The sequence below is a fragment of the Ambystoma mexicanum genome, chromosome 14 (genome assembly GCF_040938575.1).
Source record: "Ambystoma mexicanum isolate Mex_15411 chromosome 14, UKY_AmexF1_1, whole genome shotgun sequence".
NCBI classification, from domain to species: Eukaryota; Metazoa; Chordata; class Amphibia; order Caudata; family Ambystomatidae; genus Ambystoma; species Ambystoma mexicanum.
This window is the reverse complement of record NC_090940.1, coordinates 139,130,364-139,156,050: the sequence shown is the minus strand read 5'-3', so window position 1 is coordinate 139,156,050 and position 25,687 is coordinate 139,130,364. Positions and strand designations below refer to the sequence as shown.

The 25,687-nt window shown below is 45.5% G+C and overlaps 1 protein-coding gene across 1 annotated transcript in view; it reads left to right on the top strand.

Moving 5' to 3' along the window:
• LOC138527496 (matrix metalloproteinase-18-like) overlaps positions 1–25,687 on the top strand; it is a 111,252-nt gene that overhangs the window by 63,470 nt on the left and 22,095 nt on the right. The window contains exons 3-4 of the mRNA XM_069638737.1: positions 6,325–6,506; positions 16,435–16,669. Coding sequence (XP_069494838.1) covers positions 6,325–6,506; positions 16,435–16,669 — 417 coding nt within the window. The remainder of the gene's footprint in view (positions 1–6,324; positions 6,507–16,434; positions 16,670–25,687) is intronic.

Sequence of the window (25,687 nt, the reverse complement as noted above, 5' to 3'; positions counted from 1 at the left end):
ATTAAAACTATAGGAAATTAACTACAGTGACCACAAGAAAAGAAAAAAAACCAACTCTTGGTCTTTTTTTCTCTCTTCTTCTCTTAGGCAGATGGGATGTGTGGCCCAAGTGCCACTTCCCCACCCTTGATCTCATAGGGACAAGTTCAAATTATAGTCCTGAAGAAGATGATAAGCAGCAATCATCGAAACCGGTCGACGAAATTTTAATCTAGGATATCCCAGAAGCAAACCAGGGATACCGTGCGAACAACACCATACGACAATATACTATGGATGAAGTTCCGCATTTTTTCTCAACAGCACACACTTCATATGATGGTCAATAAAATTCTAAAAATAGTTCCTCTTTGAAATGTGCCTCCAAGTTTTCACTCTCTTTTAACGGACCCCGCTGGTCCCAAATGGGTAACAGTGTTCCCATCCAAATTCATCCCACGCCTAAGGACGGAAAGTCCCCATACACCATGAGGAACCGTCTATAACAATATCTCTCTGAGGTCACCCATTAACTGGAACAAAAACAAGAATCAGCAGCCACACTGAAAATTGTGGACCCCAAACAGAGACGGATGAGGACAGTGTGAAAACCGATCATTAGCTGTAACGTACATGTGCTTTGGAGGTGGCAGAAATCCAGCTTCTCCAGCAGAGACAACATCAGTTGGCCTTGAATTCGGGCCTTCAATGAAGGCAGGCTGCGCCTCCGGGCTCGATGATATGCCGGGGGGGGTAGGTCAGGCCTCGATCAATCCAGATGCAGCTTCCACTGGGAAGCAAACAAAGCAGGCTGGGAGCCTGGTGTATCCGTGGCAGTGGCCATCTTACGTTGCGGCAGGGGCTCTAGGGTGTAGATTGGAGGGGTGCAGGAGTCACATTTAGCTGGGGGTGATGTGCCGGTCCCTAGATGGTAATGGGGACTTGCAGAGGTACCATCAGCTGGCCTTGAATTCGGGCCTCCAACCACCCTTCAAATTTTGAAAGAGGTGCTAACTTCATGGGCGGTGGCAGAGGGGCAACATTATCTGTGTGGGGCATCAAACATCTTTATGCATTCTAATGAGACTGTTCTGGTGCAGCGTCAATGTTACAAGCAGTTAACTCTCTCCTTTAGGTCTGAAAAGCACCCACTATGGACTGCTGTGAGAATAAGCTGTCTTCTGTCCCCTCTCTACCCTTCCAATCACTTCACTGGCATGCAAGTACTAAACCCACATCAAGATTTCAACTGCCTAAAGATTTTGGCTCTGTAGGTCAGCCAGGTCAAATCAACATAACCAAAAATTTCAAGGGGGGTGGGAGAGGGCTGAAGCCCAGTCAGCTCAATGGTGTTGCGCCACTGTGTTGCTTCAACTGGCATTTTGGTGCAACCAGTCTAGCTATGTCTAAATGTGGCCTGGCATGCTTTACTGTAATATGTTATCACGTGTCTAGACTGGTCTACATTGTGCAGCCAGTTGGACATGTTTTCATTTTGTGTCTACCTATTTAAGCCAGCGAGAGCTGGCACCCTCATGAGATTGCAGGAACTTTGTCATTGGTGGTTTGACCCTACATTTGATGGTTTGCTATTTAAGTCAGCACATCTGACATTCCTTCTCCTGCTGTGTGTGTGTGTTATTGATTATATTGCAGGAGCAGTGTCACTTCCCTATTCGCCCTACATCATTTCATGGTTTCCTCTTCACACAGCTAGATCTGACATTCCTTCTATTGCTCTATGCCAGGCCCAGTAGTCCTCAAGTACAGGGGATCCTTGATTCTCGAATCTATGCAGATAATTAAATTAATAATAATCATTGGTTATTTATTACGCGCCAATACCCAGAAGTTTCTAAGTGCGGACCCGGGGATCGAACCTCTGTTGCTCTGCGTGGTCTTGCTTCCAAGGCGGGCGTGTTGCCCCTGAGCTATCTGCCCTAAAACTAATAGAGTGGCGAAGAAAAATGTCCAGAGTATCAATCATGAAAAAGGGCAGAGGGGTTTACCCCAAATGTCAACTCTGCATGTGTTCAAGCACAAACCCTCTGCTCCCCTTCCTCGTAGTGGGCCAGATACTGAAAATATGACGAGAATCTCATCACGTCTGTCAAATACATATGCCATATGCACAATAGGAATTTGAATGTGCGCATGACCAATGTGTCCATTCAAATGCCCACTTCTCCCCCCACCCCCGTTGCGCATTTTTTGGTCCATCCCGGATTCAAAAACGGAACGCACTTTAAGATGTGTGGAAAATAAAGCCATACCCCCGCTGTGGTTAAAGCGTAGCGCAGCAGGGAGGGGCAAGCGCCTCGCACACCAGGACCATGCCCGATCCTGCCATACAAGTCGAACAGCAACGGTATCAACCACTGTTGTACCACTTGCATTTCTATCCCTCAAACAAGGGTAGACATGCTTTTTTTCCTCGTCATTTCACTGTGACGCGTCCTTTAAGTGCACGTCACTGTAAAACGCGCTCCCAGCACCCAAGTAAGTTTTGGGAGAACAGTAATGTATGCAAGGGGGTTGGACAGCACATCTTTTGTGCTGCGGTCCCTCCCCGCAGAAATGCGCAGGTCACCTTTCAGAAGCCGGTGACCTGCACATTGATCAAACAAGTGCAAATACAAATGATGATCCTTCTGCACTTTTTTGAATTTGCTCTCGTTGTTGGGGGTCTGGCCCAGTACGTTGAAAATCAACATGTTTTATTTTCGCAATGATTAACAATATTTAACACATGAAATGTGTGCAGGTAAAGAAGGTGGTTCCATAGGTAAGATGCAGAATGATGGAGAAATGACAAGCTGAGGAACGATGGGCACTCTAGTGTATCAAATGCTTGCACAGCTGGATCGTGTGATGTGAGGCGCATGCACCGTGTACCATTGACAATATATGGGGACAGTGGTTTGTGCACCTGTTTTATTTGCATGGTGGTCCTCTTTCCTTGAAAGTTTCCAGACTTGGGTTCTTTGCGTGTGTGTATCAGTGGTGGTGGGGTGGGAGCTTGAGTTAGGGATGGATGGGCTCCAATGTTCCCCCTAATTATTTTTCTGTAAGAGCGGAAATGGTTGCTGTTTGTGCACGTGAGCAACTGACTTACAAGGTAAGCCACTTCGTCAGCACCCGTAACTAGTGAGCTACCATCTCTGAAGAGAGTTTGGATGGTAATTTCTCTTTCCAAACCCTTGAAATTCTTTACAAATCAGGGCAAAAGGTGTATCTTACAGTAACTTTCTATAGTTATAGGTTAAAACAATATTTTAGATGATTATAAAGGGAACTCATCAACCAGTCCAAGACCTCAAGATATTCCACAGTGCCTAACAAAAGTACACCTGTGAAGAGAATATGTGTACGCACCAAAAATGCGTTGTATGCTCGGTGTAAAGAATTGCTTTAATAGTGGCTATTTATTTGTTGACACTGCTCAGAGACAATGCAGAGCGTGTTTTATGCCTATGGGAAAAAACACTCATGTGTATTACAAAACAAATATCGCTTATAACTGTTGTGGCTGGAAATAAATTAAAACAGGATACAATATTTGCAGATTAAATAATGCCCACTAAAAGGAAGGTGTCGAAAACATGCTAATAGGAGTTCATCTGCCACTTTAAGTAATTCAAGGGCCAGGAGAACATGCCTCTCATCATTTGTGGAAGGATAATTAGTGCATCAGAGTAACTGCACCACAGAATGATTATCATAATTCCTGTGGTTCTGCTAATTATCCACATGACCTTGTCCTGTGAACATAGCTCTGACAACACTCACTCAAATCCAGCCTTACAGCTTAGAAGCATATGCCACCTAAAAACAGGAAAGTGTGCCCAACAAAAACAGGAAACAACCAACATGTAGGAGCCTGCCCTCTGCTTCTTCCCACAAAGCTCCACTGATATTTTCATATCAGTGACGAGCAGGGCAATGGCATAGGAGGGCACTCTAATAAAATTCCTCTTGCAACGGAGCAGTAATATTAAGGGGAAATAACCTTTTTTTAATAAGCATAAACTATAACTGTTGGCAAAAGTAATTACTTTTTTACTCCCTGAAAAATCATTTGATTCCAAGTAGGGAGAAAAATCTTATCAGAGCCCTGTTTGCAACCCTGACATAGGAACTTAAATGACAGGGCACATAGCCTATAGTTTTGCCCTCCCTTCCTCACCACAGCCTAGACAGAATTCAACAAAAGCCTTACTGCGGTTATGGAGCCTTGTTGAAGAGAATCACACACATTTGCTTTTTAAGTTAATAGTACCCAACGGTACAAAAGATCAAGTGCCTTCTTCTGTAAACTGCAATTCCCTGTTATCAGTTTAGCGAGATGCATGGGGATGCTAGAGGCAACAACGCAGAACACCTGATTATATTGAAAAGTACTCGCCAGCTGAGCATAGAAAGAAACAGAAGGTGCAGTTTCCAAGACTGTTAACAGAATTTCCTATCTTTAGCAAACAAATAACACATTTCCTTCAGTGCACTGTACTGCAGAAACGTCGGACTTGGTTTTTCAAAGTTGCTGATTTGTTCTTCAACCCCAAGGAGAATTCTCCTGTGCCCTTCCCCTGCAACCATGCCCGGGCCCTGTGATGGCCTCCAATAATACTAAACAGGGCTCTGTAAAAAGGGATAGATTTTACCAGTAAAATACTGACTAGGGTATTTGCATACCCACAATACTTTGAAAGCAAAACATACTTAAAGCATCACCATAATATTGTGGCCAATTTAAGAAAATGTCACGAATCTGCATGTGAACCATTTTGTTTGCAGTCCATAGATGATTCTTGGGTAGTATTATGGAAGTGTTCAGTGAAACCATTTTTCAATAGTAGAGATTTGCCATATAATGTGTTAGGGTTTGCTGGGCATAATTTGCTAGGTCACGCTAGGCATAATAGGGTAATGTATATAGACTAGACCAGAATATAAGGACTAGTTAGTATAAGTTAGCTTTATTAACAGAGAAAGCAAATGCCAGGTAACTGCTGTGGCTTGTGCCTTATCCATATGAGAAGGTTGGAGTTTTCTGCGTGCGCTGCTGAAACTCTTCTGAGGGCACCCAGAGGGCAGCTGGGCAAGCACCCATGCACACAGCTTAGAGGGAACATTGATGGGCTCTATGTCTCTGATACAGTAGGGGGATTTACAGATCACCCCACCAAACACTGATTACCTGTGGGTAAGACCTTTTGAAACCTCAGATAGCAAATCATCCCTCCTTCCCCAAACACACACCAGAAGCCTCAATATGTTTGCCTGTGAGGCCATGCATTAAAAAAATAATAATAATCTTAACGCAACACCACAACTGACCAGTTATAGCTAGACAGCACACTCTTCAACACCACGAGATGTGCAGGAGGCACCCTTATTTTAGCACACCGTGTTTCAGATGTTAGATTCTTGTAAAGTCCATGGTGTCAAGTATTCGGCTATGCGAGTGTAGTTAGGTTTTTCTTATTGTTTTCAATGTTGACAGTCTACAACTTACACTCCCTGATAGAGGGAACTTCCCTCCACCCCTTTGCCTGCCTACCATCCTGGATCTCTCAGACGTGACGCCCATTAGTTACAAATGACCAGGAAGTGAAATGAGAATGTTTCATATTTAACCAATGGACACAATCCATTCTCTTTCCACCTTCATGATAAAGGAGGAGGTCACATATAAATCCTGCCATGCATAGGGGCACCCCAGAACAGTGCTCTTGAAAATACATATGCCTGTAGGCCATGAAGTGCCTAATCCGAACCGGTGGGCCGCGCACTTGCACGCGAGCCACCTCTTTCTGGTTTTCTCTATTCGGCCTCTCTTTTCTCTTCCTCCTCGCACATCAATTACAGCATCTCCTTCTCCCTATTGCTCTCCTTCCTTTTGAATCTCGCCTTCTTTTCCACTTTCTTCCAGTTGTCTATTAATGTATCCATGGTTTCACTCCTCTCCTCCCTCATTTGCCTTCATGTTCCTTCTCGCTCACTGCATTCGTAATCCCAATCCTTGTTTGCCTCTCCTGCCCCTCGTTTCGCTCCCTCTTGCTTCTGTGCCTTCCCGCTTCTAGCTCTTAAATATTGGCATTCTCTCCTGCTCTTTTTCTGCTTTGCTTTCTCTTCATCTTTTCCGTATTCCTCTTGGATCTCACCTTCTCTCCCTCACCGATTCTTATCATTGTTGGATTGTATCATTTGTACCTTTCGTTTGGTGTTATACCGTTTGTTCCATCACGCGCCGGGCGTTGGCGAAAGCGATATATAAATGCAAATAAATCCAACATTCTCCCTGCGAGTTGTTGAAATGAAATATGGATGTGTTTTCAACTACAGGGAAAGTGGACCAGGAGACAGCCGAAGCCCTGAAGTTGCCTCGATGTGGGAAGCACGAACAGCGCATGGCCTTCAACATCGGGGCAAAGTGGAAGAAGCTCACTCTGACCTACAAGATCCTCAACCGAACCTCACGCCTCACAGAGAACATAGTGCGAGCGGAGCTGAAGAAGGCCCTCTCGGTAAGAAGTATCAGACGGTGAAGGTTAGGAGGCGGGCCTTGCAAGGAACATGACATGGGTTCAGCCACTGAGATGTTTCCTGCCCTATCACGTAGGCGATTGGGGATCAATGAGACGCAGGGCCCTAAATGGCATTTCAAAGGGGTTTTATTTGAATGCATGTAAAGGAAAAGAATTTAACAGATATCAAGATAGCTTCTCCTTGGGTTGAAAAAAGGGCAAACAAATAGGATCGAATTTTCCTGGGTTCAAAACAAGGAAGACATTTTATTGAATTTCACAGTCTCAAAGTAAGGTCCGCTACCCAGAAATCTATGGCGATAAGTCACTCACAGTCTGGGGTGTTTTTAAGTGTCCTCTGCACTTCTTTCCACTCCAATCGTCTTCGCCATCTTCTTTACTGGCTCTGTATGGGTTGGTCTACAGGTCGCACGTACTCAGATGCGCTGCAAATGTAGATGGCCACGAGTAGGAGAGCAAGGGTCACCATGTGCCGCCTCGCCAGTTTCTGCCCAGCCTTTGGCAGCCGATCTGGAGTCTCTGAGGGGTGGACTTATGTTTCCAGCTGTGGGGCTTGCCAACTTCTCTCCAGTCTCCCTGGCTGTTCTCCTCATACCTCCAAAAATGCCTCATTCCTGGGAATTCTTTCCCTCTTCTTACTACTTCCTCTGTACGTGTCACCTGCTCATCGCTCCTCCACTGGTCCACCAGATGTGGATAAATCTGCAGCACCTTCTCTCTACCGGTCCGGGCGTCCCCTCTGAGCTTCTTTTTTAGTATGTATCATCCTTCCTCCTCAGGGTCTTCCTTCCCTCCTTTCAACACCCTGCTTACTGTCCCCTTCCTCGAGTGCATTTCTCCTCTTCTTATGCATTCCTGTGTTCTCACCAGCTCCTTCTATTTGTGGTAACGTTCCCTTGCTCTCTCCTCTGGGTTTTTCACTTCTTCTTCCTCTGGACTTCCACCTCCTCCTTTAGTTCTCCTGCTCATGTTCTTTCCTCAGCCCCGTGAGTTCCTCTCCTTCTCGCCAGAGAGTCCTGGTCTTTCCAACATCTGGGTATTTCTCAACCTGTGGGACCTTTTCTAGACAGCTTCTTCCTGAACTTCTTTTTCTCCTCCTTCCTTCTCCCAAGTGAACCTCTCGCCTCTTTTCCAATCTACATTTTCCTCCTCTCTCCAGGTCACCTCCTCTCCAACAGCCACCGCCATCGTACTCTGTTCCTCACCTCGAGAATGTTGATTCTCCTTGCCGCTACTCTCTCAAAACTCCCACACTACCCGGTGCCTCTGATTTCCTTTATACTCACTCAGCCGCCCCTCACAGAATTGGCCTTTAGGCTATAGGTGTGTGTATTTAGGAGTCTGTGATAGGTCCTGGGCAGTCTTTCCCAGGTATTCGTATCTCCATGCCCGCCACTTTCTTCTTCATGACAGAGCCTTCTTTGAGCCGGTCTGCCATTTTGTATAAGACTGCTCATGTGAGTGTAGGGATTGCCTGGCAGTCTGCAGACCTTCAGCGATCTTCTCTTGGCATTCCGGGTCATGGGCGGTAATATACGGGCAAGCAGAGATTGAGGGTTCACAAGTCCCAATGCCCTCAAACACGTTGGGCCGGGAGTGGTGCGTGTGAGCTGCCGCTAGAAGATTGCTCACTTGGGAATCTCCGGCATGTGTTTCTTCCCCCCCCCCGGAAGGGACTCAGTCTCCCTGAAGCTCTACAGGCCGAGCCATCTCTTTAAAGGGGGCATACTGACAGGTAGGCCCTTGCTATAAGCCCCTGCCAAACTCACAGGTTAGGGCAGGGTAGTCCACAGGATCCTTGCCACCTCTCTTCTCAATGAAAAGACGTGCCCATCATCTTCATACGACCCCCCCCCCAACCCCCACTTGCTGGAATCCCCGGATGACGACACCAGTGCATTCACTTGGCCACCCAACCATTGCACCTAGATAGGAACGGCTTCCACTTTCTCCATGGACTTTAATTATAAAATGTGTGCTCGGTTTGCTCGCGGGTGCCAGCTCTGACTCATGCTGAGCGGACATGTTTTTTGATTTGCTGAATCACCAGTATGTTTTGTTTTGTTCCCACAAACTTACAGGACTTTTCCAGAGAGTTCTCTGAGAATGTTTAATGTCACCCAATGGTACGTCGTAGGGGCCTGCAAGGGAGTTCAAGCTGCTCTACCCCCACTGTCCTAATGAAGCCTTGCAAATCTTTGCAGGGTTTGGGGGCACGCTCAAGTGTTTTTCTATTTTCAGCCCTCTCGCGTTGCAAATAGAAAATAAAATGTGAGTGTTCTTGGTGTGCTGTTGGGTGGGGAGAAGACATGCCCAGTGGGGGTGGCACAGGGTAGCAGTGGGAAGCTTAAGGATGCTTTCAGCGGGCGAGCATGTGTGCAACCCCAAGAGCATGCCTAGAAAATGTATGGCACGTAGAACCTTTGGGGCTGTGTGCCATGAATTCTTAAGGGATACTTTTTGGTAAGTTCTTCAAGCCTTATTCCTTCACACCCTCATCTCCTTATTAAGGCACGTGACCGGTAACTGACCAAAAGGGATTCAATTGCTTTCTCTCCATTACCTTCAAGGAGTGGATTTCTATCCAGATATTATGATCTGACCATTCATAAAAGAGACTGTGGCGTAAACCAGGATAGGTCCACGCGCCCAGCATAGGGGTAGACTATGAGTTGCTTTCCCCACCCACTGACCTACTGCTGCCCTCAGGAATCAAGAATCAGAGGGTTCTGATTCCAAATCAATTTCATTGGCTAAAATCAATGGAGCTCTTCCTAATCCCGATTTCTTTTTAAACTTTAAAGATTAATCAATGCATACAAATTTAAAATCAGCGGCAGCATAAACATTTAAAATATTCAAGAAACAAATGACCAGCAGCATACATATTTAGATACAAAAATCAAAGTGGAAATGCCACTATAAGGCACCATATAGTCTCGTGAGTCAATATTTTTGTTGGATGTTGTCAGTAGTCCGTGTGATTTAGTCTTAATTTAAACTTGCAAACCCCCATTTGATTTAAAAATAATTTATGGATACTAATCAATACTCACTATTTTTCTTTTTATGAATACGTGTGTTTACTACGTATAACTTGTTGTTTCGGGTTTTTGATAGGGTGCAATGTCTTTGATGTAGGGTGTGTCAGAATGAAAAATCAAGAACAAATGCAAAGAGGTGACTTTACATAAACATAGACCAAGTACACGCGCAGAACACAACATTAGATGTCTGACTGTCAGTTGCAAAGCTTTGGGGATATAGAGTACAGAGCGCAAACATAAATAAATAATGTCAGTATTGCTCCAGTGAGAACTCACTCCTGATGGCTTTGCCCCCACAAATGCAGCATTGTCCCCTGAGAGAACAGACTTATGATGGCATTGCCCCAACATGCCAACATGTGTTTTGGTAGGAAAATAACTGATGGCTTTGCCCCAACAATTCCAGTATTTGCCCCCATAAGAACCCACTTACGATGGCTTTGCCCCAATATGCCAGTAGCTGCCGCTGTAAGAACACACCTATGATAGCTTTGCCCAAAAATGCCAGCATTTGCCCTGTAAGAATACATCTGTGGTGGTTTGTCCAACATGCTAGTATTAGCCCCTGCAAGAACCCACCTGTGATGGCTTTGTCCCAACTTACTGGTAAGTGCCCCGTAAGGACACACCTGTGTTGCTTTGTCACAGCATGCCAGCATTTACCTCCGTAAGAAGACACCTTTAAGGTCTTTGATGCAATAATATCAGTATAACACACCTATAATGGCTGTGGGCCAAACAATGACTATTACCCCAGCAAAAACATGCTCATGATGGCTTTGCCAGAACATGCCAGCATTTACCCCTCTAAAAACACACCTGGGATTGCTTTACCCAATGATGCTAGCATTTGCTCCTTTAAGAACACAGCTGTGATGGCGCTGCCCCAATAAGCCAGTAGCTGCCCTTGTAAGAACATAGTTGTGATGGCTTTTAGAAAATGACAGTAATCGCCCCTTCAAGAGCACACCTTTGCTGGCAAACATGCTAGTGTTTGCCCCTGTTAGAACACACATGTGATGTCATTGTCCCAATATGCCAGTATTTCCCTCTTTGAGAACACACCTTTAATGGCTTTGCCCCAACAATGGGCCTCATTCCGAGTATGGCGGTAAGGGATAGCGGCCACCGGTAACGAGACCGGTGGCGGTAATCCCTTACCGCCATACTCCGAGTTCCCTTTGCGCCCTCGCCCTTAACACCTGCTTTGAGCAGTTGTTAAAGTCGAGGGCGCAAAGGGGCCTCCAAGCCAATAACGCTGACCGTAATGAACGGTCACGGTTATTTGCATCTTCCCCATTCCCATTGAGCCCTATGGGGGCTCATTTGGGAATGGGGAAGAGCCTTGGTGAATGGGGAATTACCGCCCCGCCAACCTTGGAATGGGGCGGTAATTCCGCCATCCACCAAGGCGCTGCCGGTCCGGGTACGGCGTCAACCAAGGCGTTAATAGCGCCATTGGTTAGCGCCGTACTCGGAATGAGGCCCAATGTCAGTATTGTCCCTGTAAAAACACACTCATGGTAGCTGCTCTCGTAAGAACATACTTGTGATGGCTTTGCTCAAAAAGGCCAGTAATCGCCCCTCTAAGAACACATTTGTGCTGCCTCTGCTCCAATGTGCCATACTTGCCATTTCAAGAACACACCTTTTTGGCACTGCCCCAACGTATTATCATCTGTCCCTATAAGAACACATCTGTGATGGCTTTGCTCCAGCACGGCAGTATTTTCCCCTATAAGAACATACCAGTGTTTGCTTCTGTGAAAACACACCAGTGTCCCGCAATAACCTATCTGTCAAGGCTTTACACCAGTGTACTAGTTTTTTCTCCTGGTAAGAACACAATTGTGATAGCTTTGCCTCAACATGGCAGTATTTATCCCGATAAGAACACACCTGTGATGGCTTTGCCCGAACATACCAGTTTTCCCCCCTGTAAGAATACTCCTGTGATGGCTTTGCACAAACAAGCTAAAACTTGGTACAGTGGAACACACCATGCTGTCTTTGCCTCAATTTGTCTCTGGTAAAAAACACAGGTGTGATGGCTTAGCCCCAACAATGAGAGTATTTGACCCAGTTGGAACACTCATGAATATATCGCCCAATATTGCATTGTTTTCTGTGATGAATCCAATGGATTCCCATGTGTAACCTCCTCCCATGTGGCCAGGTGATGGCAGCTGCTACCTGATCCTGTTCCTGGTGGCGGCTATATGAGGGAGGGTCAGATGGGAGGAGATGACATGGCTTCATTGGATGAGACATGGTATCCCCATTTGCCCATGAACTAACCCCCTTGATACCCAGCACCCTAATGGCCTACTGCCATGCATCCTTACCCTCCCCCACCCCTTAGGGAACTAGAGAAACATTTTCCAAAAACTTCCATTCCTGGTCTAAAAAGTAAAAGCTCTGAGAATACTGGATGAGCTCACTGCGATACACGGTTATCCTGCCATTAAGGAATGAGGTGTCTACAGTTAATCAAGAGCAATGCATACATATGGGAGGTCATAGTTTCATATTTCCAACACGCCTTCTTGCGTTTCATTTCTCCCTGGTCACATATGACCTAAACATCTTCTTGGCTCATGTTATTCCACCCTGCCATTAAGTGACTTCAAAGGTCTCCATTTGAAGCCGATTCACAGTTAATCGGTAGGTATGACCTTAAATGTCATTTCTGTTGGCCTGCTTATCTACAGCCTCCACAATTCTGATCTAATTCTTTATATTTCTTTGTATTTTAAACTGAAAAACAGGACTGCTTTTCCTGGTGGGCCCAGCCCAAAGGTCTTGAGCTCAAGGTTTCAGGGGCACAGACCTTTCAGTTCAGTGGGGAAAACAAGCTACATACATAATTCTAACAGAATAGCATTTTAAATTGAAAGGATGTGTTCAACATGACATTTTGTATCGCATCTGGTCCTGCGGTTTATAACTACAATACAATATTTAAACAGATATAAATTCACTTTTGGTGTTATTCACCCATAGGCCACCGTTAACATAGGAAGCTATTGTTCACTTCTCCAGCAAGTAGGCCTTTCCATTTAAATGTCAGTGTGTGGAAAGTAAGTGTCTTTCTCCGAAATATATCACTTGGCTTCACTTTTTAAATGTAAGGCATAATTCCTCCTTTTGTATTTTTCAAATGCAATACATTTCAATGTATCTTTTCCCATGTGGATTGCTGCAGTTTTGAATCTGTCAAAATGTGCCTTTTCCCAGTTTACACAAAGTCAGCAAATGCAGCACCACATGTCTTTTTGGAATCTATTGGACACAGTTAGCAAAATGACAGTTCTGAGGCACACTCTCCTTCAGCTGAGTGGCGTTCCGTTTAGACACAATTTTTGTTTCTTCTCTAGGCCTTTTGCCGGAAGTAAAAGTTTTGAACTGGCCTGCATCTTCAAATAGGTATCAATATCACCCAGCTTCATCCTGACAATAGGGCTGTGCATGGCCTCTAAATCTCTGTCACCCTGGGCTGTATTTTCCCCCCACAAGTGTGAGAACGAAACCATTTGAGAGCAGACCCAGAGATACCCAAAGTGGAAGGATAGGAGATAAGAAGTGTGGTTCACAGTGTTCAACGCTGTAGACAGATCGAGGATAATAAGAATAGGAGAAAGCTTGGAGTGGCGAGCTGTGAGGAGAGAATTTGAAACATGAAGGGCAGTTTCATCGTAGTGAGATGGACGGAAACCAGACTGCTAAGGAGGAAGAAGACGGGGAAGACTCAGGTAATAGGTTACCTAGCTATAGGTCACCCATTCAAGAATTTTAGAGAGAAAGGGTAGAAGGGAAATAGGGCAGAAGTTGGCTGGGGAAGATGGATCAAGAGAAGGTTTTTTTTTCAGGATAGGGATAATAAGTGCATGCTTAAAAGCCACAGGAAAACAGAAATATACAAGGGAGGAGTTAATGAGAGAAGTAAGGTACGGATTAGGTGGGGATATTCTTGGGGGATGAGACAAGAGGGGAGAGGGTCAGAAGGTGAGGCAGTAGGATGAGCACTTCTTAAGAGACCAGAAGTGTCAAAGTGTGTAAGTGGAGAGAATGATGAAAAGGAGTGTAGTGATGGAGAAAGAGGAGGGGAAAGAGAGGAAAGGGGGTTGAAAGCTAGACAAAAGTTAGCTACTTTAGATGTAAAGTAGATTGCAAAATCACAGGGAGAGAGGGACGAGAAGGCGGAAGGGTCAGGGGCTTTTGGAGAGAGGATATTGTGTAGAAGCTGATAGAGACGACGAGGTTGGTGAGATAAGGAAAGTGTACGTTTGGAGAAGTAGGATTTCTTAGCAATAAGTCAAGCAGAGTCAAGAGAAGTGTGCAGCATTGAAAGCGTAGCACGATGAGAAGGCGTGCGAGAGTTGGACCTCATTGTCAATTATTATGATTTTGGTGAAGCCCTCTGGCATGAGCGCCGTGATTAAGAAGTCTATGACTGACCTGGTCATGGGGAGGGATGTGCAACCCACCTTCACCCATGTTGACACTCATTGAAGACTATGGCTTATTGTACTCATTCCTAAAGACTAACTGATGTGTCCATGTCAGACCTAATGCGACCAGATGGGTCTGCTGAAATGCGTTAACCTGCAGGTCCTTCTACCGTGGGAAACCTAGCAACACCATGCATTTTGTAAAAGTGGCTATCAGGGATAACAAAGTGGTTGCTAAGTAACGCTGAGTATGGAAATGTTTCCTACCAGTTCTGCCCTATGAATGACCACCTACTGCGTAAACACACCTCTGCCTCATAGGTACTTATGAAAATCTGCCAAAAACCAAACTAAAGCAGCTAGCGTGAGAACATGTTCTAGCCCTGCCGATGTGTACACTGCTGAATAAACCCCACACCCCAAATGTGTGTTTTAGCTTGCGTCATGAGACACGCAAAGGACTGACTGACACCATTCCATTGGCAATTTGGACAAATAGATCAAATGTAATTTCAGAAAGTCACACACTTGAGAGTTCCTCGACTTTGCCCGAGAACCTTACATACAAGAAAAGTTGCAGCACATACATGACTGTGCAGAGCAATCAGGGAAAGTGGCAGGGGCGTTGCTACATATAATGCTCTTCGAGGGATCAGCAATACTCCTAAAACGGTCACGTCCACAAATACAGACTATACATTTGTTTTCCATGACATAACCTATGTCCGAAGATTACTTGTATGTTATATTGGCATTACTAAGGATACCAGACTCCTCGATACCCATTCAGTGAATGCCTCTCCCAGGACGATTCCCAGGGCATCTTCGCAACTCCAGGCGGTCTTCTCTGTGGCGCTACTTCTTCAGGGTGTCATTGGGAGCAGAGTAAGGGCATCACATGCCCAGTGACGCCCTCCAAAGACATCTGCTATATTATTAAAACTGGAATCTATTGCAACTTAGCAGGCATTGACTGATAAAAGGCACCAGCAGCCAGGTACTTAAACATTTAAAAGCTGAAGGTAGACTTACTTTTAATGGATCAAAACGTTGGGTAGGTTAAATAACAAGGGTTGCTAAGCAGTCAGTCCTCAGGGGATGCACGTGACCACTTACAGCCTCTTCCTGAATGCAGCAGTGCTGTAGGAAATCAGCACAGACCATGTTTACATTGATTTTCTCTTTATCTGCCTATTCCTACCTCAGCGTTGCAAGGATCCACCGCACCAGTATATTCCCCTTTCTCACCTCCTGACCTCCTCCCCAGAAGCATTGATGGCCCTCACTATCAGTTTGCTTGGATTCCCACCGGTACCGGCAAACTGCCCTTGCCATCTCTGCCGCCTGATATCACGGTATTACCGGGATACTACGGGCGGCGGAGAGCTGATCATTTTTGAATTCCCATGGAGTCCTATAGGCCCCAATGGGATGGGTTTGCCTGAATCACCGGCACTATTCAGGCATTTCTTTGCCATTAGGGGCCTGATCTATTGGCAGGTCAGGCCTACCAGAAGATTTGTGGTCCCCACCAGCAAACCTGGAGGGTGCCGGTCTGGAACAAATGTCGGAGCTGGAATTGCTGGCATTTTTCCCGGACTGGCACACTTGTAATGAGGCCCATTGTGTCTGGTTTGTTTGCACATGCTATAGAAAGTTGCAATTCATGCATGTGCATGAGGAATGGAGGGGCCCATTTTGAAATGGTGACCGTCATTACTGATGTCCTCCAACTGGATTGTCAGCCTCTCAAACATACATGGCAATATTTGATAGTGCTGTTAAGCCGAGTGATGGGTGCGGTGGAAGATTAGCAGTGCGGTGACAGGTTATGGTGTACCAATTGGTTGAGAGTAGGATCTACAGGAGAGTAACAGTTAAAGGGGAGAGTCTGGTATTCGAAGGAACAAAGTGTTTTTTTGTGAATGAAAGAGGTGGCCAAGTCTGGTCTGATGGTGTGGTGGATGGAAAATGCCAGAAGTGGTGGAGGAGTTGATGCGCCTAAAGTGATGGGGTTGGTGGTTTACAGATATTGAGGGACCTAGTCCTTGGGAACGATGTGTCAAAGTACTAACACACTGCAATGATTTCCAATTGGTTGCAAAGAAAGGAACCTTTATGCAATTTTGTACACATTTATACTTTCATTGCTACGTGGAGTGGGTGGAGGAGGAGGCTGGCAGTCGCAGCATGTGGAGGTGGAGATAGTTGTGTCGCTTGCTGCCGCTCACATGAACGACTTACCTAGTTGTGCGACCCTTCTTTTCTTACCCTACTGTGCCCATTTTGGGCTAGAAATTCCAGTTAGCTTTGGTCAGTACTGGAAGGCAGAGGAAAAGCTCCCAGGTGGACTTGAGTGCATAGCACCATTTGTAGGATCCTGCAATCTTTTGTGCCTTTGTGTTCTAGGTTTGGGAAAATGTTTCCCCCATCAGCTTCGTGGAGGTTGGCGCTAACAGCTCTGCCGACATCGACATTTTCTTTGTGTCCGGCATCCACGCCGATGGGGGGAAGAACGCTTTTGATGGATCAGGCCGGGTTCTGGGGCACGCTTTCTTTCCGCCAGCCAAAAGTAGCAAGAAGGATATCGATGGGGATTTGCATCTGGATAATGATGAGAACTGGACCTCGGCAAGCAAAAGAGGTAACCAAAACAGTAGCGCCCTACAACAGCACCAAGAGAACCTCTGTCTGAGGAAACTCCACAGGTCATTTTTCTGCGTTATCATTTTGTAAAGACCTAAAAAAGTATAGCTTTGTGACAAAAACATGTAAGCAGTGCCTCCATTTTCGGATCTGTCTTTTTACAGGGATAGCCACGTCACCACATAAGGTTTTGCTGTTTGTGCTGTTAATGGGTACAAAAATAGCACAATATGATTATTAAAACCAAAGCTGTTGTGGTTGTTGTATTGTTGTTGTATTGTTGTTGTGAAATACATTTTGTAAAGATTTATTGTACAAATCAAACACAAATAAAAAAAAAAATACCGAAAGCTTATTGAAGTATGATGGCACCAAAAAGCACTTATTTTCCAGAAAGAAAAGTCAAATGGAAAGTATAGAGCAGTGATTACTTTCAGACCTCTCAAATGTATTCCCTTAATGTGTTCATTTAAATAGACCCACGACTACTGGAGGCACCGAAGAGAATAGGTTGTTGAAGCATCCCCCCCCCCCCGCTACTTCATTTTAAACAGACCAGCCAATAGTTTTGTTTTAAAAATAGCTCCAAAATCTTCTCTCAATACTTTTCAGCATGTTGTGGTGGAAGGGGGATCTGGGTGGCACATTTCCTTTTGCTTTTTTCAGCCACACCATCTAATTCCCAGTAAAAAGCCCTGTCCCAGGCTAATTCCCAAATTTCACTACCCAAAATATTGCATGGGAATGACAGCATGCTCCAAAAAGTTGAAGGAACAGTCTAGAAAACACGAAAACTCGAATTTGAAAAAAAAAGAATAAACAAATATGACACAAGTGTGGGGACCCCTCTACTGAGAACGAACATGGTTCAAATACCCCGTTCTATGGAATTTCCTCCACTCAGGAGGGTCTACAACCACATTTGAGCTCACTGCACCCTTCACAGAGGAGAAATATACATTTGCATATCAGTCTGCTCCCACCCCAAGAGCAGTCCAGCACCGAAATGCTAGGCAATTCTACTCTGAACAAGAGTACCATCGCAAACCCAGACACGTGTTTTGGCCTATTAGGGCCTCCTCAGTGAGGTGAAGCTGAGCGTCTAAGGCACAGTAAGCAAGTGCTCCACGTAGTGATTACCTCGGGTTACTTAGGGTGAAACCCCAAGTTTTACAATTGTAACAAGAGTGTGGGAGTCCTTCTACTGAGAACGAACATGGCTCAACCGACCTGTTCTGTGGAACTTATTTCACTCTGGAGTGTTTACAGCCACGTTTTTGCTCACTGAGTAGAAATACACATTTGCATATTTCTGGTCCCGCCCACAAGGGCACAACAAACTCAGTGAGTGATGAAAATGTGAAAACACCCAGAGAAAAGTGTATTCTGGGAATGGTGGTAAAAAAAGAGTTTCAAGGATGTTATACGAGTCATAAAACAGACACTGGAGAAAGAGTCTTCATCTACAAAGACATTTTGCTCATGAAATCAAAATCCTGACAAGACTTTAGGCAGGGACATCATTTAGGGGTCGCCAGAGGTCGCAACTGCGACCTCTGAGGTCTGCCTTGCGACCTCTGTGGTCACCCTTGCGACCTCTAGAAAAAGAAAGAAAACCATTTTTTTTTCTTTTTGTAATGGCCAGCACCATGTGGCTCTTTACTTCTGGAGCGGCTGGCTTTCTTGTTAAAGCCCCTTAAAAAAAAGAAGAAAAAGAAGAAAAGGAGTGACACAAGTCTAACACTTTCAGCACTGACCCTAAATAAGAAAGATTAGTAATTCCAGATAATGTGTCTTTCTGGAATTCTATACAATAATTGCTAGACTCATTACAGGTTTATTTCAGGCACACTTCAGTCACTAATTTAGTCTGTTCTTAAATGCCTCAACTCAGCCTTTCATCCTTCTGAGGTCGATAAATGAGTACCAACACAGGTTGGGTGATATTGGGTGTATATTTTTTCTATATAAAGCGCTTAAGCGTAAGTGCTATACAATAACACATCATTATCATTTGGTCATGGACGTCTGCTTGCATTCACAGTAATTTGGTAATATGGGCCTTTATACACTGATCTTAACGATACATATGGCGATCCATTCTTGTATGAAATGTACATCACATTATAGCGATATCGTAACCATATTTTTTGTAGTGTACAATGCTATTTGATAGCACTTCCTGTTTTCTCAACAGGTGAAAGGTCGCGTTCCATCGCATCCCACGATAATACTTCGGGGTGGGGTCAAATTACATCACTTCCTGTGATGTCACCAGGGGGTCAAGGATCGTGTGATGTCACTTCCGCTACCCCAGGCATTTTGGTGATATGACGTCCCTGATTTTAGGGACATTATTTCGTAATGAAAATCGTTTATAAACTGATCACCACTGGCTGTAGATTAATGGGGATCTTTGCGACTGTCAAACAAATGTTGCCTCCCCCAGTGTCTAACGCAGCCCTGCTTTGTTTAGGGCGTGGTCATCTGCAGTGTCCAACTTCCTGCAAGGCATCAGAACAAAAAACTCCAAGTTCCCTGTGTCCAACTGTGGGGTTTGTACTGACAACTGGGGTAATGCGTGGGATGGGGCTCACATCTCCCGGTTCCATGTCTTAAAATCGCGGCAGAAATGGCTGTGTATACAAAATATCACAGCAAAAATGCTGTGGTTTTGCCGTCACAATCACCCGCGCAACCCCGGACTCATTATACCATTTAAGGGGAGCGCGGGACACCCCTGCAACCTCCGCTCCCCTTAAATGGCATAATGGGGTACATTACCTGATACCCATCTCCCCACGTGTGAGTCATATGGTTTGGAAGCCTCGCCTGTAATCTGGACCAGACAGGTAATCAGGATTTCAAAGGTTGAGGCTTTTTGATGGCAGGTTCGTTGGGGATTTTATTTCAAGTTTTGATTTATTTTGATTGTCATTTTATTTTAGTTTTCAAACCTTTAAATTAGTGTTGTTCATGGCTCCCTCCACCCCTCTGTGCCACAGGTATAGGTTTTGTTAAATTGTGAAGCTGGCATATTGGTGAGGTTAGGAAAAATCCAACTTTTCCTTCTTGGACTGGCATCCATGCTTTTCCTAAGTGCCCCTATACTGTGCAGGCAGGGGAACCAAAGCATAGCTTTCTCATCATAGAAAACCAAGGTGGGGTCACCTCACCTTTGATTGAAGGCCTGGGTTCCACTATTTGGAGTCTCCTTGGGCTCCAACTCTTGGCAGTCAAAATGAAGTCACTCCCAGTCGATGGGGTTTCAAGTGGCTCTTTCACACCTTTTGTGGCTTTTTGATGTTTTCCACTATAGTTGGCCTGGTCAAAATACTGAGGTTGGAAGTGGAGCCTTCCTCCTGCCAGGCTTGAAGCACCGGGGCTTGATTCCGATAGTGCTACATTTTGGTAAGGCCTTGTCTATCCCGGCAAGGTGTGTGTGTGGCCTCTGGGGAACTGGTGTCCAACTCTGCTACAGTCGCAATCAGCACTGGGTGGTGTAAACCACGCTGTAGATCACACACAGTGAGTATGTCGGGCAGACTATTCCCCAACCCTCTCATGAGGGATGTAAAACCATTTAACCTAAAGGCAAAACAAGCTTTTCAACAAAAGAAAGAACACACTCTTTATAGTGGTAGCTATGGCCGAACAGTCAGGCTTAACTCAAGGGAGGGGGAAGCCTGGTAGCAAAGTGCAACTGTTACCAATATTCACCCCAATAGAATCGACCCCGCTGGCATCCTGAAAAATATACACTGCATTATAAAATCCCACACAGACTATCAGTTCAAATGCGTATTATAAACTAAACATACCACATAGGCCATAATGTGTGTTTAAAAACAATAATCGGCCAGTGACAGACCCTGCCCACTCCTAAGCTAAATGCATGGCCACTGCCTGGTGTAGGCATATAGATAAGACTAGGGGGGCAAGGAACCCTAGACAACAGCAAACATTTACAGAGTCATAAGTTAGACCCAAAATGCCAAACAGGAATAGTCCCAGTAAGTCCCCTCACCACTAGTACATAGGAGCATTAATTATGCAAATGTACACCATATATTGCATATAGCACCTAGAGGCAGGAAAACGTTTAACAAAATTAACAATGTCCAGAGGGCCACCAAACGTTAGGAGACAGTGGCCCTCATTACATGTTTTCCGGTATCCCGCTGATGTTATCAGCGGGATGCCGGCAAACTGTAATACCGTTTCCGCCCACTTGGTCGGACAGAATTACCGCCAGATTCTAGTAAATCCCCATCCCATGGATTCCCATAGGACTCCATGGGCGGATTTGCCGGTATTTCCTGCACCGATATTACAGGCAGTTAATTGCCGTTAGGATGGCGGATACACCTCCACATCAGAGCTGGAGGCAACCTCACCACCCTACTGGCAAACTCAGGCCCAATTAGTCTTCCATTACCAGATCCATAAGGTCCAATTACAATCCTAGAAAATATACACAATGATAACGAGCAGTTATACAAAGTAACTTTGAGCATTGTCATGGGCAGGAGTGTAATACAGAGATTTAGAAATGTACAATGAATCAGGGATGCATGAGAACATTCCAGAGCTTACACTGTCCCATAGGAATACACGGGACTAATCCAGTAGGCACTGGCAAGGTTATGGGGAAAGGTCAGGTAAGTCGCCAAAGGTGCATCAGAGGCAACAGCCAAGTCAGTGGAAGCCAAAGGAGACCGTCTCAAAGAGTTCCAGATTGGCGACCCAGAGCTCCAGGAAGAAAGGAAGCAAAGCAGGATTCCAGTCAATGTTAAACAATAGCAAACCAAACTAGAAGGTGACCTGGAGAAAGCCAAGGCCACAGACCTAATACAAGAATATTTAGTTCATGGATGATCCAAGCCAGAAACTCTGAAAGCAGATATTCGGATGGTTCCATGTCATTTCAACGGCAGTAATTACTTCGAAGTAAATTACTTCAAAGTAATTCGAATTTGTACTTCGATTTTTTTATTTATGTGGAGGGAACCCCCATACACCCCTTCTCCTTCACTACTACCCCTAACCCAAGCCCCTCCCCACCCCTTTTACCCCTAATCCCTTTATATTTTGCAAAGTAATTTTGCAGTAATTGCTTCGAAGTAATTACTGGCGTTGAAACCAGGGGACCATCCAGATTGCCCAGATTGTCCAAAAGAGACTTACAGAAGAACACAAGGATGTTGATTCCCCTGTAACAGACCGATAGGGCACTAAAGTACCTCAGATTCAATGGAGGTCTGAGTCCATGTATGTTCCTAACTCTGGCGTTGAGACTACCTGGACAACCACAAGCGGGAGCTGATGAAAGTGTGAAGGAAACTGAGAATGGATCAAGCTCGAGGTAACTCCTGCTCAAGGAAGAGTTTACACTGGGAGTGTCTGCGTCTGAACCCCCGGGTGAAAACACAATGATCATCTCACAGGAGAAACAAACCATGCATATAACGTCTGCGGTCAGAGATTTAGTTGAGCTATCCACTTGCAAAGCTGCTACGGACTCCGATATCCTAGACTATTGGCAAGAAGCCATGACAAAGAGCTTCTTCCAGACACCTTGTAGAGTCCTAAATCAGCCAAGCTGGAAACCACAACAAATGCAAAGTAGTTTGAGCAAACAGGTCCTTAACCCACATGTCTGTAGAGGAAACCTCTAATCTCCAATCCACTGTAAACCTATAAGCAGCAGAAACAGTCAGTACTGCTCTTCACGCTACACCCCACTGGAGCCCTACTCACTGGGGAACGCATGCGGGGGAAGTGGAAGAAGAGATCATTTAAGACCAGGGCTTTGGGGTGCCCTACTACTAATGCTGTATAACTACGGGCCAGAGAATACCAAAGGGAAAGTCTACTATTTGGACAGCAAAACCAACCATTTTCCCCAAGTGAATCTCCCCCAGATTCCCAGCAGGGTTCAGGCTAGACGCCTCCATGACCTGTCAAATGGCCAGAGAAAGACATCCCCAGTGAATGCACTCTGTAAGAGAATCCCAATACTTCATAACAGCAGAAATCAACATGGAGAAAGCCCAAAGGAAGATTGACATACCCTACGGGAGAACCCGAATGGAGGATAGAGATAACTATTCTAGTATTTCCAATCAAGGAACCAACCATGAATTAGCATAGTTACTAAGTGGAACCCTAGAAGAGGGCTGTGCACAACATTCTGACCACAAAAAGGATAAAACACCTACACCGACTCAGAGAATACTGGAAATCAAACATAACTGTTCCAATCACAAAGAGAAAATAATATGATCCAATTGAGGAATTTCAGAGGGAGCACCCGGCCATAGTGAATTCTGGGTTCATCGTTCCAGCCAACCTGGTCCCTTCATCTCTAAGAACAAGAGAATCATGTGTTGTACGCACGCAACAGCACATGTCTATCTGCCCACTTAATTCGAGCCAAAAAAAAAAGCAAAAGGTATATCCTCTTGATGTCGCCCCCCTAGCTAAGCTACCACAGGGGGTGATCATTGACATTAAGGTCAGCCTCTTTCGTTGTTGCTTCAACCAGTACTGCAGAATCTACCGAAGGCGAGTTCCCAACCCCCGTGCCCTAATGAAGTGCTGTGTCCTGCAGAAGTGACCGCCGCTTCAACCGCGTGTGATGGAAAAGGCTGGAGTGAGGAAACCAGAAAGAGAAGTACCAAACCTGGAACAAAAGCTTACAGTGTGTCATCAAAAAACCAAAGAACGAAATTGCTAAGATGCGGGAGATCGGGAGAGAAGACGGATGGGGACCTCTCAGGGTGAGAAAGAGACATGGGGGAGCTACGTGATGAAGTGACCTCACAATCATCATCATCACATGGACCTGGGAATGCCATTCTCAGAATCTCGAAGCCAGTTATATGCCAGAAAGCTGTATTCCCAGGCCACATCACCCACTTGCTTTGGCAAATCCATCCGCCAGGGACTACACCACTGAGAAATCCTCTTAGGATTTGAAAGAAAACCTGGAAGAGATTCAGGAGAGTCTGCTACGTATTTGGAAAGAAGACCCTTGTTAGGTCCCTGGGGTCAGGGAGGAAGCTGGAGAACATGACCAAAGCCCATCGTATCCCGACACAGATTACAAACCCACAAAGAAGAACTTCATTTCCCATAAACCCACTATTCTAGAGAGTAAAAATCAAGATTAGGAAGAAGCACTTATGAACTGCACACCAGGAAGACTATGGGCGCGGGCTCATCGCCCCACAGACGTGCTCACTACCCTCCAAAGAGGACATAAATAGGGAACGCACACCCCGATACTATTTCATGTCAGAGTGGCAGAAAGAGGTGCAACAACCATACATCCAGAGAGAACTCCACTTCTTCCCACCATGGAGGAGAACCCTGAAAAAGGAAAGCTCTCTCTAACATTATCTGCAGCCTCTTCCTTCAATAAAACAAATGGGAGCAACAGAAACCTCAAACCACAAGCAAACAAAACTGTTTGAACTTCTCAAAAGGAATGCTGAAACCACCCCTCGAAAACAATGCTTAATATCTACACAGTTCTTTTGCCTCTAATGGGGCCAAAATGACCTCCAAAGCAGAAGAGCCGTCTGGCTAAAGACAGGGAGAGGGAGCAGCAGCTCCAGCCCATCAAACAGAGAGAACATTCGGGACAGAGATTCACGATGGCGGCTGGCCTAGTTAAAGACTTCCTCTAAATAGTCAGGGTTAAAGGGCACCCCAGTGACTGAGCATGCTCAGACTGGTCACCTGACTCCTCCAGCCAATCAGAAAGGAGTGATTCAACCCAAGTCCTATATAAGGGCTAGCTCTCGGTCACACCGGAAGGGAGAGTTTCAGCAATGGAGAGCTAGCAAGTTGCAAAGTGGGTGTTTAAGGTGGTGTAGGAGCTGTTTTGAATAGTGTTGGAGGCAAGAGCAGAAAGGTTTGGAGTATGATGAGGAAGTCTGCACCGAGGTGGAGAGGAAGAACATCAGGAGGGGTGAGGAGGAGGATACATGTTAACAAGGAGGTGGAGAGGAGGATCACTAGTAGGAGAAAGAAGGAAGGAGTAGAAGACTCAGTAGGAGGTTGGAGAGAACAGCAGCAAAGAAGAGGCAGAAGGTTTTAAGGAGAAGGATGTGAAGAATGAATTGGCCAGACTGTTGAAGGGGTGGAGCGGAGGAACAGCTATGGTCAGAATGGAGGAGGTAAAGTGAAGGAGCTACCAGGATGAGGAGGAGAGAAGAGGGAATAGGCCGGTCTAATGCCTGTGGAGAGCAGGTTCTGGTGGAGAGGAGGTATTAGCATGCAGCAAGGCATCAATGCGGCTGTGATGACGTCCCCGGCCTGGTTCTGGGAAGCACCGGGGCAGTGACCAGGGGGCTGGGTGGCAGACCGACTCAGTGGATGTTTAGCCCAGGGGCAGTATGGGGGGTGCTCATTGGTCACTTAGAGGTGTTTCCGGCACATACCCCGCCACAGGCCAGCACCAGGTGTCCAGACCATAACATTGGATCATTAGGGCATACCAGCCGTAGAGACCTGAGCCTTGATAAGAGACTCTAATAATAATTTGCAAGCTAGTAGAGAAGGTAATCCTGCTCAAGAGATAACCTTTAAATCCTAGTAGAGCCGGACCCAACTCGCCAACGCTGAAAAAGAAGACTGCTTTTAAGGGAAGTACTTTCTCTCTCGGACCTGCTAGGCTGGCACGTACAGCACTCTTGCTATCAGTTCCCCACAGCAGTAGAAGACATTATGGTTGGAAATCTGCAGAAGCCATGATGAACACAGTGCTTCTGAAGACAATGTTTGAAGCCAGCAACTCCCCAAAAGCAGGGAAAATAAATAGAAAAACAGCGGTTCAATGCCAGTAGAGCCTGGCTACTGAAACATACGCTAGGGTAACCAAATATCCAGCTCCCCGCTCGCACAATGTGAGCAATAAAGCAGAAGGTGTAGAAAGCACACCCAGCGTGGGTCCAGCACGCAACGTATACGCTGAAAATCCTACAGACCTCCACTACATGCAGGCAAC